The sequence below is a fragment of the Ictidomys tridecemlineatus genome, chromosome 10 (genome assembly GCF_052094955.1).
Source record: "Ictidomys tridecemlineatus isolate mIctTri1 chromosome 10, mIctTri1.hap1, whole genome shotgun sequence".
NCBI classification, from domain to species: Eukaryota; Metazoa; Chordata; class Mammalia; order Rodentia; family Sciuridae; genus Ictidomys; species Ictidomys tridecemlineatus.
In genome coordinates this window covers 1,657,105-1,671,447 of record NC_135486.1, presented here as the reverse complement: position 1 = coordinate 1,671,447, position 14,343 = coordinate 1,657,105, and the positions used below count along the sequence as shown (strand labels likewise).

The following is a 14,343-nucleotide window of genomic DNA, read 5'->3' as shown; positions in this document are numbered from 1 at the left end:
CCAGGTGACAGCCTAGGGGTTTCAGGGCTGGTGCTGACCTTGGGGCAAGGGGAGGAGGCGGGGTAGGGTGGGCTCTGTGCTTCCCGGCTTCTGCCTTTGCCTCTGTGCGCCTTCCTCGGAGGCCCGTGGACCTGGCTTGTGACGATCATACTGGACAGTACAGAGAGAGGTCTCTGCCATCACAGGAGGGTCTGCTGGACAGGGATCTAGAGGGCTACTGCGAAGCTGAGACCCAGATAGTGCTCACAGTTGTCTTGCTAGTTTGCTGGGCTCTGGTGGCCATGTCCATGGTGAGGATGGCAGCAGGTCCTGGACAGCAGCAGGGAAGGGAAGCTGGCTCTCAGCAGGGTGTTCCAGAGCACCCATGCTCTGAGGTGACCACACCCTCCAGGCCGTCCCACATGGAGTCTTCATCATCTACCCTCCTTAGTCTCAGGGGCTCCCAGGGACCGGAGCTGGGAGAGGGGAGGGTCGTAGGGGCGGCAACCAGAAACCCTCATCTGGGCAGCTCTGGGCAGCTCTGGGCAGCCTGGGGCGGCTCAGCAGGGATGACAGGTGCATGGCCTCTGGAGGAGACCACAAGCCTGGGCATTGGGGCTTCACTCTGACCTGGTCCTTGGCTTTTGTCCAGTGTGTAGTTACAGAAAGTCCAGCCCCTCCTGGGGGCTGTATGTGACCCTTCTTATGGTCTTTGCAGTGGCTTCCAGAATGTTTCATGAAACGGAAGCAGTTCTAGACAGCTAGACCTGGTCATCTAGGTAGCCATGGGCTGCTCTGCCAACTCGAGAGCTACCTGCTCACTTGCAGAGGGTGACTGGTGGTCTGGATATCGCATCCCTTTTTACAGTCGAAGAGTCTCAGGTCAGAGGGGTTCAGTAGCTCAGCTAAGGCCACGCAGCTAATAAGTGAGATGGGGGACTCACACCAGGCCTTTTGGTGTTCCTTGCACTATGCCAGGGCTCCCCTCCAGGAGTCTAAAGTGCATGTGAACACACACGGACGGCTTTACTGCCTGTGTGCACTGGCAATAGGTGTGGGGATGGTTTCCTAGCCACCGTGCAGGTTAGTCCCGCCACCTCCAGCACCTGCCCAAGGCCCCAGCCGCGTGGGTGTGGCTCAGCTCAGGGCTCAGCTTACCAGGCACTCTGCTCCCTCCTGAGCCCCACCCTGATGGGGCTTTAGCCCCACTCCACGGACATTCCACAGGAGGGGAGACCTGGCAAAGCCAGACACCCTGGGAATTACAGCCAGATGTCAGCTGCAGCTGGGCTCCCGTGGTCAGATCAGGCTGTCCAGAGTGGCCCAGACCGCACCGCTCTCCACCGAGTGGCCACATTTCCCTCAGCAGGCAGGAGGCTTCCCTTGCCCTAAGCAAGGCCAGGCGCTCTGCATAGGTGCCTGTTCCCAACCTACCTCGCTCTACCCTCCCTCCTCCACCCTGAAGTTTCCCTCCCACCAAACATTCCACGGCGGCCTCCTGGAACCGCTCTGACCCTTGGCCCTAGAGCCTCCTCGCTGGCCCCATCTCCCTCTAGGAGCACTCTTGGGAGAGGCTTCCTCTCCTGGTGCCTGCCCGCCCTGCTGCCCCGGGCCACCCCAAGTCTGGGCTCCGTGCTCCTCCTGCCCCTACCTGGCCTGGTGGGTGGCCACCCCGAGTCTGGGCTCAGTGCTCCTCCTGCCCCGACCTGGCCTGTGGTCGCTCCTACGTCTGGGAGCACTCACTTCCTGCTCCTCCACTGCACTTCCCTCTTCGCACGTTCAAAGGACAAAAGGACTTTCCAGGGGAAAAGTGAAGTCCTTGCCCATGGTGCAAGTCCTCTCTGGTCTGCTGGTTTCTCTGATTCCAGCCCTGGCACGGCTCCCCTGCCCCACGGGCTCCCCTGCCCCACGGGCTCCGCTGCTCTCCGCGGGCGCGTGTGCAGCAGCCTCGGGGCCTCTGCACCTGTTCTCTGTGCCAGCTCTTCCCTCGATACTGACTCTCCCTTACCAGCTCCTTCAGGTCTTGGCTCAGAAATCAGCTCTTCCCTGAGAACCTTAGGTCCCCCGGCACTTCCGGTCATCCTCTACGCCTCTGTAGTCCACTGTGATCATCCGACGTTTTAATCTGAGATTTGTTGGTTTTTAATGGAACGTGAACTCCGAGGGCAGGGAGTTTGCGTGGTCTGTTCACACTTACCTTCCTAGGACCTGGCCCGGGGCCTCGACACCCACAGCATGAGTCCTAAGAAGTCCCTCTCCTGGCCTGGATGTGAGGTGTCCCCCAAAAGCTCACGTGGGAGACAGTGCCGGAAGGCTTGGGGGTGAAATGACTGGTTACGAGAGCATCCACCAAATCAGTGCATTGACCCCCTGAGGGTGTTACTGGGGGTAACTGAAGGCAGTGGGGTGTGGCTGGAGGAGGTGGTGTACCCCTTTGTGAGTGGAGTCTCTCTCTGCTTCCCTCTGCCACACACTCTGCCATCATGTCCTGCCTCACCTGGAGCCCGGGGAAGGAACCTGTGTCTATGGACTGAGCCTCTGAAGCCCTGAGCCCCCAAATAAGCTTTTTCTCCTCCAGCATTTTCTTGTCGGGTCTTTTAGTCACCATACTATAAAAGCTGACTAGAACGGCCCCTTTGCTTGAATGGGGGTGTGCAAGCTAGGGAGGTCCCCTCTTCCTGGCTCTGGGGTCAGCGTCAACGCTGGAGTGGCCTCCCGGAGCTCCTGCTGCTCTGCTCCTCTGCCTCCCGCCTGGTGCTGGGTGGTTACAGAATCCCGTGAGGGTGCAGGCGATTCTCCTGGAGCATTTCTCCAAGTTTTGACCTGGGAGGACTGATCTTCAACTTCCTAGTTGTTCTCAGAGTTGTGACTTGGAATCTGAAAGTCTGGAGAGGCGGGGGTGTGGCTGACCTGGGCTCCCTCCGTCCCTCCGTCCCACCGTGGGGTTCTGAGAGCTCATTGCCCTCAGCAGAACACAGAGGTCCTCCAAAGCTCTGCTCCCTTCAGACTTCCTGGGGCTTGGGACACCCCAAGGGACACCCCAGCCTGCCACTGTTCACTTCCTTGGTGGGAGGTCTGGAAGCTTCTGGCTGTAGCACACTCTGCAGCCCCAGCCCCTGATCCAGGGAGCGTGTGGCGTGTGCAGGAGCTTGCCAGCCTGCATGCCGCTTGCTGTGTCTGTGCGCACGGAACCTGTCTCACAGGGGTCCTTGTGTCTGCAGCTCCTGTTCGTCCCTGTTCTCTAACCCTCTGAATAGAGCTGGGCAGGGAGAGGAGCAGAGGAAAGGCCTCCTAACTGGAAATCAGATGGCAGGTTTTCGGTTGGCATGGGGGTGCCACTGGCTCTGCACACTTGCCACCAGCCCTGGTTTCCCCACTCGCCCAGCGCCCTGAGCTCATCTCAGCAGACTCTCCAGGCTGATGCTCTCCTGCGGGGGATCCAGCCCAGGTCTTGGATCTCCTCCGGCCTATCTTCCCTGGTAAAGCATCTCCATGTAGTGGATGACCTCATCCGTTCAGCTCTGCCTCTCGAGAGCGAGGGCTGGCAATGGTGGTGGTGTGACACTGCAGTCCCATAGGGCCCCCAACTTGCAACGCCCCATCCTACCCTTTGACTGGGAGACCGTCAGAGCTAGGCTGCACAGTGACCTAGGGCAGCTCTGATTGCCCAGCCCAATCCTGGCCTCTCTGGTTACTAGCTGGGTGGAGCCAGTTCCTGGACCTGGACCTGCAGGGTCTCTGTTCCTCACCTGCAAGATGGGGAGTCGAGGTGGGTGGCATGGTCTGGTTTAGCTCTTGGTGGGCTCACCCTGGCTGCTGTGTGGGAGGCCACTGGGCAGGTGCAAGAGGAAGCAGACGGCTCTCCCTTGAGGTTGCGGGGCCAGAGCGAGGGCCTCGTGGGAGCTCTGGGTGTGCTGGGAGGGCCAAGTGGGGGCTTGCTGACTGACTGGGTGTGGGGTGTGGCCGAGAGTCGGGGTGACTCTGGGATTGGGGTCCTGAGCAGCAGGAGAGACGCAGGTGTCCTCCACTAGAGGAGAGGGGCTGTGGTTGGAGCAGATCTAGCGAGAGTCAGCTGGGTTGGAAAACCAGAGATCCTATGTTTCTACTTTTGGTTTTGAATAGTTAGATTGTAAACTGCCACACTGTACCCCATAGATGTGCATGTTATTATGTGTCAATCAAACAATTTTAGAAGTGTTTTCAAAGGAATCAGAAATGCTAAGCTCCCTGGTTTGATGGTTGCATGGTCTGCACCCTGTAAATATGCACAAGTAAAATAACAGGAGTTAACTGTCAGGAAAGAAATCCAGGTGGAGATACCTGTAGATAGGTGTGCTATGAGGCAGACTCGGGAGAGTGAGCAGGCGGCCGGAAAGTCAGCCTTGGCTTTTAGTGAGATCACCAAAGGTGGCACTCAGTGACCAAGACAAAGAGGAGCTACAAGGAGACCACACAGAGGGACCAGTGAGGTAGGAGGAAACCGAGATCAAGGGGCTGAGGCCCAGGGATGGCGAGGTCAGATCCTGGGGAAGGCTCAGCTTGGCCCTGAGTGACGTGGAGGCGGTGATGGTCTGCAGGAGGCAGTCCTGCTGGGGAGCTCAGGACACATGCTGACCAGGCTGGCCTCACAGGGGGAGCTGGAGGTCGCCACCAGCAGTAACTCCTTACAGAAGCCGTCGGAGAGGTGAGGAAATAGGTGGTGGAGGAAATGGGTCAAGAGTGGGTACCTGGTCCATCGGAGGAGGAGGAGCACTACACGTGGAACGGACTTGGAAAACTCTTGCCTAGTGGGCGGTGATACAAGCCCGTGCCTGGACCTCTGGACTGGCGGGCCCCCTTGTCCCCGCAGTCTCCAGTCCCTTCCGCACCTGCAGATGGGGTGGTTCCATCCTGCTGAGGGCCGAGCAAGGCGCCACTGTCTGTAGAGACCTCATTTTCTTGATCCGCTGGTCTGTCGCTGGGCACCTGGGCTCAGAGCTCGGCTGTGGTGAGTTGTGCGCTGTGAGCTGAGGGCGGCAGCGGAGGGATTCTGTTCCACGCCTGTGTGATGGTGTCACAGGGGCCCCAGCATTAGGCATCTCTGCAGCACTAATAAGACCACAAAAGCAGGCCAGAGGAAGGGTTGGCCCAGACAGGAGTGCGGGACCGGCAGGCAGCAGACAGAGGGCATGTCCCTGTGGCCGCCAGCACCTCGGGCTGAGCAGGGCTGCCCCCGGCTTCAGTTTTTCTCACTAAAATGGAGTCAAGAAACAGGGAGTCTGGTTGGTGCCTCTTCTCAAGGAGGCTTCAGGAAGCCTGGCTTCTCTGGCTCTGGTCCGTGGGGTACAGCTTCTGACCTCTGAGAGCCAAGGTGCTGGTCTCCACTGCATGCTGAACTCTGGCGGAAAAGATGAGGAGCTAAACAGGGAAGCAGCGGCCTTCCCAGCACCCCCAGTCCCTCTGCCCCACCCAGCAGCCTACGTGCCACCTGGCAGGGCTGCTCCAGCTGCTGGGAACACAGCGGCCTAGGTCTGGGTGCAGGAGGTCCAGGGTGAACACAGCCCTTTGACCTTCCAGGTTCTTAACATTTCTGTAGAACTTTAAGTGATGGTGGTAACAGGTACCCTCAGCCTCTCCACCGCTGAGTGTGCTCAGTTTGGAGACGTGGAGCACATTCAGTGCTTGCTCCTGTCACCCATCCGGCCTCTTCCTGTTACACAAGTGACCCTGCCCACCACACAGTGCCCCCTCTTCCTGGCTCCCTTGGCCTCTTGAGTCTGCCTGCACATCCTCAAGAGGACCACACAGCACTGTGCTCTGGGACTGGCCTGTTCCGCTCAGCACTGCGAGCTCCTTGTGGGGCAGGGCAAGTCAGAGTCAGAGTGGCATTGACTGTGCCGTGCCACCCCAGCAGGTGTGGTGCCACCCAGCTGTGGATGGGAAGCAGGGAGTTGAGGTGGACGGTGGGAGAGTAGGAGAACAGGAAGGGCCAACTCAAAAGTATAGACACAGGGTGGGGCCACGGGTGCTGGTCGCTAGGTCGACTCTGGGAGCTCCCTTTCACCCTCGGGAGAGCTGGGAGGAGCGTGAGATGCTCGGGCCGGGGCTATGTGGAGGGTCCGGCCCTGCCTCTTGCCAGGGTCCTCGGCACAGGCCTTACGGGAGGAGGGCAGTGGTCAGATGAAAGAAGCTGCTGCTGCCCCCCACCGCATGTCCTATAAGACTGACCTGTGTGATTCTCAGGCTCAGTGCCCTCTGGAAACCCCATGACCAGAGGGTTCCTCTCTGCAGCTGGGAAGGCAGAGCCCTTCGGGGCCCTGGTGGGCTTCCTTCCTGAACTGTCAGTGGACGTCTTCTCTGCCTCCCCTGGAAGGCGGGGGTCCTGGAGAGCAGGTTTCCCACGGCAGGCAGCGCCAGGTGGAGACGCCAGGGCACCGAGCATGCTGGGAATGTGCTCTCTGGTCTCCGCCCACCTCGGTCCCCACGCCGTGCTGCTGGTGTCAGCGGCTGCTACGGGTAGTCCTTGGGTTGTGACAAAGTCGTCTCTGGTTTTCGTGTTCACTGTGGTGCAACAGTGCTCTTGAATGAAGTGACAGTGACCAAAACGAGCAGCACGCACGGAGCGTGCAGAGCCGCCTAGTCGGGGTCCTAGAATCGTCCCCACCCGTGACGCCCTTGTCCTTGCTGTCGTCACGCACGCGCTCACACGTGCACCCACACAGCCAGGAAACACGCATTCTTGTAGGAGTGTCCATTGCGTTGGCCACGTGCCATGTGGCCAGCCAAAAATGGAGGAACAATGGGCATCTGTGCCCAGAGTGTCAGCTAAGAATACCGCGCCCTGCGCCGTGTTTGCTGGGGGTGGTTGGGAGAGACCCAGGAGGCCGAGAGGGTCGGGAAGGGAGAGTGGCATTCCCAGAGGAGATCAACGGTAGCTCCCTGGGCGTGTGCTGTCCTGTGTTTCTTTTCTGTCTCCTGCTGTGCTTGCGTGTCTGTGATACTCAGGACACTGCCACATAGGCCGTGCCACATGGCCCCAGCTCCGGGATCCAGCCTGGTTGGAGACAGCCTCCCGGGTGGTGGTGAAGCAGATGGAAAGTCAGCTGCCAGGAGGAGACACTCACTGTCCCCCAGTGTCCACTCTCTGCTCGTGTTTTGGCCTCTTTTATTTCCACCATGGCTGAGTCTCAGGCCTGGCTGGTCCCGAAACAGTCTTGGCTCTCTTTGTGTCCAGGCCACAGCTCTTTGGGGGCCTGGGTTTCCATTTCCAAGATGAGGGACAAGGTGACGGATGTCTTGGGGACAGGTGGGGGTCCCGATGCAGGTCCGCATATGGTCAGCAGCCTGGGAAGGAAGCCGACACCTGAGCACTGAATGAGGTAGGGAAGGTTCTGTTCCAGGTATCTGCCCAATGGTGTCTGTGAGCGAAGGAGCAGCTGCTGGTCTGCAAGGCCAGCCCCCGCGCCCCGATGTCCTGGGCATATGCTGGGCACCAGGCGGTGGCCACGGGTGTCGCTCAGCAGCAGGTGGTGGGTCAATATTTGCCGTGGCCCAGGGAAGGCCAGGGCCACGGCTGCCTCTCAAGTGCTCAGCCTTCGTGTTTGCTGACCTCTTCCCAGTGCCGTGCGGTGGCTGGTTGGCGTCTGACCTAGTGTTTCTTGGTGAGGAAGCCCAGGGCCTGAGGCCACCGAGCTCCATGCAGGCCATCGGGCTGCCTGGAAGTGTCTCAGGTATTTTCATGGGCAGGTGTGTATAAAGCACGTCATTTAATCTCCAAAGTGTCTCCTGAGATGGGGGACGTCATGTTGCAGACAGAGGAGCGGAGACTCCCAACCAGTCTGCAACTCCCTCAGGGGCTTACAGGCCAAGCTGAGATTTGAATCCGTGACACTTAAGAAGCAGAGGCTTCCCGACGGGGACAGAGGCTCTGTGAGAACAAGAACTCTGCCCACCATGGCAGGGTGACCACCCATCGGCAGGGGCATTGTGACAGGCGAGGAGCCCTGTGTTCCTGATGAGGCCTCCCGGCGCCTCTGGGGCGTGCAGACATCACCCTTGCAGCCCGCTCTGCGCTCTGCCAGCCCATTGTGCGGGCCTCCCCACGCTCCCCTGGAGCTGCGGGGGACAGGGGCTCTGCCTGGCCCCGCTGGCCTGGTATTGTTCTCCATTTCTCTCCACTGTGAGCCTTGAGACTGTCTCCTGCAGAAGACCCTGCCACTGCTATTGTGCCTGCAGACTTTCCCACCGCCGCGCGGTGCTCAGTGCTCTTTGTGGCCTGCTGGCCCAGCCTCAAGGACAGCTTGCAGCCAGCTGACAAGGCTGCTCATGTGCCGTGCCCAGGCCACAAGCCACCTCGTGCTTCCCCATGCCTTTGAAAGCTCTTCTCCCACCGTCTCTCCTTCAGTTCATACATGCTCTCCCAGACTCCCCGCAGCAGACTTGCCTGCAGACATCGCTGGCTCCTGGCCAGTCCCTGTCTCTGCGAGGATGGCCTCAGTTACCAAGTCAACATGGCCCTTGGCGAGTGTTGCCATGCTGCCCCCTGGTGGAGAGGGGGGACGCGGAGCACACCCTCTGCTTCCTAACCAGGGCTCCTCACACCTGATGGATGAGTTTCAGGGTGGACATGGGGCCTGCAATAGCTACTGCCCAGGGCAAAGATGGCTCTGATTTATCATTTGGAGGGCGACAGCGTAGTACACGGCTCCTTCCACCTGATGGTGTGGCGTGGAGGCCTCAGGAATCTCCCTTGAAGTCTGCAGGACTTGGGTCAAGGTGAATGACCATCTTGGCCTCTCCAGACACAGCCTGGGGTCAGGAGTTCTGGAGCGCCCCTCTTGTTCTTGTCGTCCCTCGGGGGCCTGAAGCCTTGCCCTGGGACAGCTCTGAGGTGCAGGAGGCTGCATCATCTGTGCTGTTCCTACACGGGGGAGTGGGCAGCAGCCAGGAGGGCAGGGAAGAGAATGGGGCTGGTGGGAGTTGGGTCAGGGGGTAGGGAGACTGGAGGAAGCCATGGCCACTCATGAGTGACGTGGCAGGTGTGCTGACACGGAGGGCAAGTCAGGCCTCAGTTTACCTCTTGGTTTCCCCTTGATACGAAGACAGGAGGGCATTCGGCACCTGCAGGACTCTCCACTGGGCACATTAGCCAGGCTGCTGCAGGGAAACAGAACAACAGCGCAGAGCCAGAAACCGAGAGGGGACTTCACAGGGGACCTGGCTCCCGTGGTCCCAGGGCTCCCATGATACGCCATCCTGAGCCAGAGCAGCACACTCGGCCTGAGGCCGCAGCCCCGGGGAGCTGGAGGGGGAGCCCAGCCCAGGCCGATGGTGCGACCTTCCTTAGTCCTCGCCTCGAGCTGCCTTCTCCCCGCAGAGCTCCCGCGTGTCCCTGAGTGCTGTCAAGGCGACACCTGGGGTCAGCCGTCAGTTAGCCAGGTGACGGGGCGCAGGCACACCCTACCCTGAGCCCAGAACTCAGGCCTGGCAGCTCTTGCTGTCACCTTTACCTGTCAGGCCTGGAGTCCCTACACTCCTGAACAGTCTGCCCAGGGCTGGGGACAGGGACACTCCTGCTTGTCCCTGAACTCCTGGATAGTCCCTCCTGGGCTGGGGACAGGGACACTCCTGCTTGTCCCTGAACTCCTGGACAGTCTGCCTTGGGCGGCACTGCTTATTAAAAATGGATGATAGCACGCCTGTAACCCCAGCAGCTTGGGAGGCTGGGGCAGGAGGATCACAAGTTCAAAGCCAGCCTCAGGAAAGCAACTCAGTGAGACCCAGTCTTTAAATAAAATATAAACTTGGTGTGAGGATGTGGCTCAGTGGTTGAGTGCCCCTGAGTTCAATCCCTGGTACCAAAAAAAGAAGATAACAAGCCCGAGGCCCAGGAAAGGCTGCGTGGAGCCCACCCTGCTCCACCTCCTCTGTTCCCTCCCTGGTCAGTGGCTTTTCCTGTTGGTCTTTGCCTTTCCCTGTAGCTCCTACGTAGGCAAGGGGAAGAGGGCTGTTACAGGAAATGCAGCTTCCCTGGGTGACCTTGCCCCTGGTGGTCGAGGACGGAGGCCTTGGCTTGTCTAAGGAGCAGGGCGCTGTGCCCTGAGGTCATGCCAGAGCCAGGGTCCTGGACACCAGGGCTTCTGCCGCTGAGGAGGAACCATCTCCCAGGAGGGCCCTGGACAACTCAAGCACGAGAACTGCCTTAGGAGCAAAAAGGAGAACCGGGGGGTCAAAAGACAGAGGCGGGGTCAGCGGCCCACCTGCCTGCCCAGGCCCACCTCCCACTTCCTCATCTGTCCTTCCTGGTCCTGGGATGGGCGCCACCACAGCCAGGGAGGAGTGGGGTGCTCAGCCCGTGGAGGGCCTGTGACCAGGACTGTGGCTGTACCAGAAGAGGCGTGAGCAGGGCACTGGGTGAGTGCTGGGGGCTCCACCTGGAGGAGCCTGTGGGCCAGGGCAGGGGCGAGGGAGGACAGGAGGGAGAGGAGAAGACGGAGGTGCCGGGCTCCTTCCAGCGGCTTCTCCCCTCACTCCCCAAACGCCCCCCAAGGTCACTCCCTTCCAGCCTGCTGCCTGCAGAGCTGAGGGCTCCAACGACAGGGGCAGCCGCCTCTGTCCTGCACCGTCCCACCCGGATGACCAGTCCAGGAAGGGTGGCCCTGAGGGCTGGGTCTCTGAAATGGGCACAGCCATTTTTCCTTGGGAAGATGAAGGTGAGGGAGTGAGATGAGGGGGAGGAGATTTAGGGGAAGCGGGCATGGTCCTGCATGCCTGGAGGGGCTGGGGACCCTGGGCCAGCCGCCGGCCAGGCTCAGAGCCCATGGCCAGGTCTCATTAGCATTCAGAGGGGAGGTGACCATGGGGACACTTCCAGGAGGAGACAGGCTGTGTTTTAATTATGACCTGGACTTTTAAACAAATCCTTTTCCTGGCTAGTCTGAGCCTGAGGGAAAACAGGGTGTGGGAGCTGTGCAGCCAGCAGCTGGGACCACAGGGCACGGGCACAGCTGTGCACACATCTGGCACATGGGCGGGGGGCTGCGTGTGCCTCCAGCACTCCCCGGTGGTGAGGGTGCCCAGGCAGTGAGGAGGCTGACCTGGCTCAGAAGCAGAACCTGCAGAGGCCACGCAGGAACCGAGTGCCGGCCCCTTCAGGCCGTAATCCCCAGGGGACCCCAGCAGGACCCGGGCAGGCAGCCCCTGTGCCTGCCTGCGGCCTTCCTGGGTCCACACGGTGGGCTTTCTTTGCTGAGCTCCTTCAACTTGGGGGCGTGTGTGGAGTGGGGTAGATGAAAAGGGAAGAGCGGGAGGTCAGCTGGCCGGGAGCAAAGGCCAGCCCATCTGCTGCCACCTGCTCAGGGGCTCCGTGGTGGGCGGCCCCCTGGGCACTGTGGCCTCCAGGCAGCCCATTCCAGGGGAGCGAGGAGGAGTGTGGCTTGGGACAAAGGGGCTTTGACCAGCTGCTGGAAAAGCACGGATGAGGTGGCTCAGGTGAGCCAGGGTGACCGGGGACTTGGGGCCAGGGATGAAGTGGTAGCCTGGCCGAGCACTGGAGGTGGGAGTGAAAGGACTGGTGGGCCCAGAGGGTCAGACACAGAGGAAGCTCTGCAGCTGGGGGTGGGGGGCGCTGGGGCCTGGAGCTCTGGTTTGGGGCATTGTGCACCTGATGTGTGGTCACCCACGTGTGGCCGCCAGCTCCTCTCTAGGGCAGAGAGGCAGTGGGAGGCGCATCAGGACAGGTGTTCCCGAGGCATCCCTGTGGCCAGGGCAGGCAGACGGGGGTGGTGGCTCAGGCTCCTGTCTGAGGTAGGACGGCAGACTGTCCCATTCTGGGAGCTGGCCCCAGCGTGACTGTGGCAGGGGGCTCTGCTCCCTTCCTCAAGTCCTGCTTCCTTCACTCTGAGTGTCCGGTGGTGTCCCTGTCTCCTGCCACTCTGGACCTGCTTCCTTCGCGTCCTCTTCCCTGGGCGCCGACCCTTCTGCTCTTCCAGGATACAGACCTTGCGCAGCAAGGCCTTGGGCCCCAGCTGGTGGGGTTCCCTGGTTGGGAAGGGCCCGCACGTTCTGATGTGTCAACCTACAGTGGCTGGATGTCAGCCTCCTTTGTGTTCACGGAGCCTTGCTTTGTCCTGTTCTCGTGCTGTTTCCTGGACACACGTCCCCAGGGACGAGGCTCACTTACACTGGGTTCACTGGTTCTCCTCAGGCAGGCCATGGTGCTGCACGGGCCTCGTCTGTGCCTGCCTGTGCCCGGCGTGTCGCAGACACTGGACACTTACTGGCCTCTGCGTGCCTGCCGCCGGTGCTGGCTCTTTCCCTCCCCTCCTGTGGGGCAGAGTGTGTGGCCTGCGCAGGGTACACAGCGGAGGCCTCTGAGTGAATGAAGGGGCGGCTGGGAAGGGCCGCGGCTGAGTGAACATGGGGGCACCTGGAGGGCCCTGGCCACGCTCAGGCCACTGTGGAGTTGGCCTGGCGGCAGGGAGACACGTGCTAAGCCCCTGCCGAGGGCTTGCTGTTGGAGCGAGCTGCTGCCCCTGGAGCCACCTGGTTCTGTGTTGGTGACGCAGAGTGGCATGCAGTCTCTCGCACTCACAGTGGCCATTTTGTCCTCACACCACCTGACCTTTCCACGTCCACCCACTCCGCTTGCGTATGGGGACAGAGAGAGTGTTTTTCAGAGAACCCACCCCCACCATTGTGCTCTTTAGGAAGGAAAACAAGTCTTTATTTTGGAAACAGTAAAACAAATGCTGCAAAGGACGGACCCCAGAGATGGCTCTCGGGAACGTGAGTGCTCGTCCCAGAGCCGTGACAAAGGCACTGTCCTGTGGGAGGCAGCTGAAGACGAAACCCCAGAGATCTTTTAGGTCTTTCTTGGCCACCCAGGATTGCTGCTGATCAGAGTGACCGGGAAGAGACTGAGTAACCCGGATTTAAGTCCACTGCAGGGCAGGCATCCCTACCCAGGTCTGGAAGGCCCTTGCACTGCTGACCACCCCAGACCCCACTCACAGCGCTGTCCCCCCTCTCTCTCCCTGCTGCCAGGCTGTTTGCTGTCAAATGCGGGGGCTGCTTTGAGGCCATCGCCCCCAACGAGTTTGTTATGCGGGCCCAGAAGAGCGTATACCACCTGAGCTGCTTCTGCTGCTGTGTCTGCGAGCGGCAGCTTCAGAAGGGCGATGAGTTTGTCCTGAAGGAGGGGCAGCTGCTCTGCAAAGGGGACTATGAGAAGGAGCGGGAGCTGCTCAGCCTGGTGAGCCCCGCAGCCTCAGACTCAGGTGAGTGCCGAGCTTGGGCAGGGGCTGCAGTGGGGGGTGGAGTGGGGCAGCAGGGCGAGCTCCGTGCTTCCTCCCGGAGGCCCCCGGACAGCCCTGCTCCTGGCCACACTTCTGTGTGGCCCAGGAACTTTCCTGGTAAGCTTGGAGTCATCTCTTACCAGGCAGCTAATGCCTGGAACATGCTGTGTAACAAGTAACTCCCAGATCCCAGGGCGTGTGGTCCTCGCCCTGGACCGTGCATTCCCAAGTCCCTGGGTTAACTGGAGCAGCTGCTTTGGGCTGAGGAACTTCCGTTGACAGAGTCTGCTGCTCTTAGCTTAGTGCCAGGTGTAGACCAGGTGCAGGTCCTGCTCTGTGTGGCAGTAGTGTGGGCCATGTGTCCAGCCCCCGTCATGTCTACCAAGTTCCTGTGGCCAAAGCAGACTACAGATGGCACTTGAAGGAGGGGAGGTTCAGGAGGAGAGGTGTGTGCTCCACAGCGTGGACCCCTGCTGGGCTTCAGAGTCCCTGTACGTGACGCTCTGGAGCTGGACGTGCAAGGGGACAGTCGCAGGCCTGCTCTGAGCCTGTGTCCTCAGCTGTCGGTGGGGGGCTGGAGGCTCACCGCGGCCAGGGTACGTTTCTCCCGCACAACCGGCCCTGCCCTCACCCCGTGCCTCCAGGGCAGGGAAGCTGAGGAGGTGGGCAGGGCAGAATATAGAGCAGGGGCCAGAGATGGACCTCAAGTGGAGACTGGCCGGGCACGGCATGTGCTCAGGGTGCCGCCCCTCGGGACAGTGGCTCCCTCGAGATCCTGCGAGGTGATATTCGTGGGACCTCGCCAGGTCTTGCTGTGCCACCCTAGGCCAGTCCCGACCCCAGCCTGCTGCGTCATGCCCCACTCCCACCAGATCTTCAGGGTCCTCTCTGGTCTTCCTCCAGAGCCCGCCTCCAGGACAGCCTCCGCGCCCAGCGGGCGAGCGGCCACCATGTGGGCCAGGCACTGTCGTCGTGTTGTCCGCTCGTCACTCCTGCTGGAGCCAAGCCTCACAAGGGTCCTCCTGGGCCTGACTTGCCACTGTAGGTCCAAGGATCAGCCAGGCCGGACCCTGGGACCTCACTAGACACA

The 14,343-nt window shown here is 60.7% G+C and overlaps 1 protein-coding gene across 1 annotated transcript in view; it reads left to right on the top strand.

The window, feature by feature from the left end:
- The first annotated feature begins 4,586 nt into the window (after window positions 1-4,586).
- The window catches only part of LOC101957788 (LIM homeobox transcription factor 1-alpha), a 47,125-nt gene continuing 37,368 nt past the window's right edge, over window positions 4,587-14,343 (top strand). The window contains exons 1-2 of the mRNA XM_078023141.1: window positions 4,587-4,663; window positions 13,003-13,235. Of these exons, the coding sequence (XP_077879267.1) occupies window positions 4,587-4,663; window positions 13,003-13,235 (310 nt within the window). The remainder of the gene's footprint in view (window positions 4,664-13,002; window positions 13,236-14,343) is intronic.